The sequence below is a fragment of the Phalaenopsis equestris genome, unplaced genomic scaffold (genome assembly GCF_001263595.1).
Source record: "Phalaenopsis equestris unplaced genomic scaffold, ASM126359v1 Scaffold165237, whole genome shotgun sequence".
NCBI lineage: Eukaryota > Viridiplantae > Streptophyta > Magnoliopsida > Asparagales > Orchidaceae > Phalaenopsis > Phalaenopsis equestris.
In genome coordinates this window covers 1-297 of record NW_018185193.1, presented here as the reverse complement: position 1 = coordinate 297, position 297 = coordinate 1, and the positions used below count along the sequence as shown (strand labels likewise).

General features: G+C 56.9%; 1 protein-coding gene across 1 annotated transcript; it reads left to right on the top strand.

Moving 5' to 3' along the window:
- Window positions 1-6: 6 nt before the first annotated feature.
- Window positions 7-289, top strand: LOC110034186 (peptidyl-prolyl cis-trans isomerase Pin1-like; the record flags this gene model as incomplete). The annotated part of the gene is made up of 1 exon (XM_020738478.1): window positions 7-289. A coding segment is annotated over exon 1 (254 nt), but the record flags the coding sequence as incomplete, so codon positions are not given.
- Between the last annotated feature and the right edge of the window lie 8 nt (window positions 290-297).

The window sequence follows — 297 nt, the reverse complement described above, 5'->3', positions numbered from 1 at the left end:
AGGACAGCAAGCATCTTCACCAAAATCGGCCTCACATGCCGGAAGGGGAGGTGACGGAGCGGAGAATGGAAAACGGAAAGAGAAAAAGGGAGAGGAATACGGCGGCGGCGGTCTCTGCTGCTGGAATTGAACGAATTAGGGCTTCGCACATACTGCTGAAGCACGAGGAATCGCGGAGGAAGAGCTCATGGAAGGATCCTGAGGGACGACTTATCAGCATCACTACCAAGGCGAAGGCGGCTGAGCAGCTCAGGGAGTTGAGGGAGGAGGTCGCTGCCGGCAGGGCTCTGTTTGAGG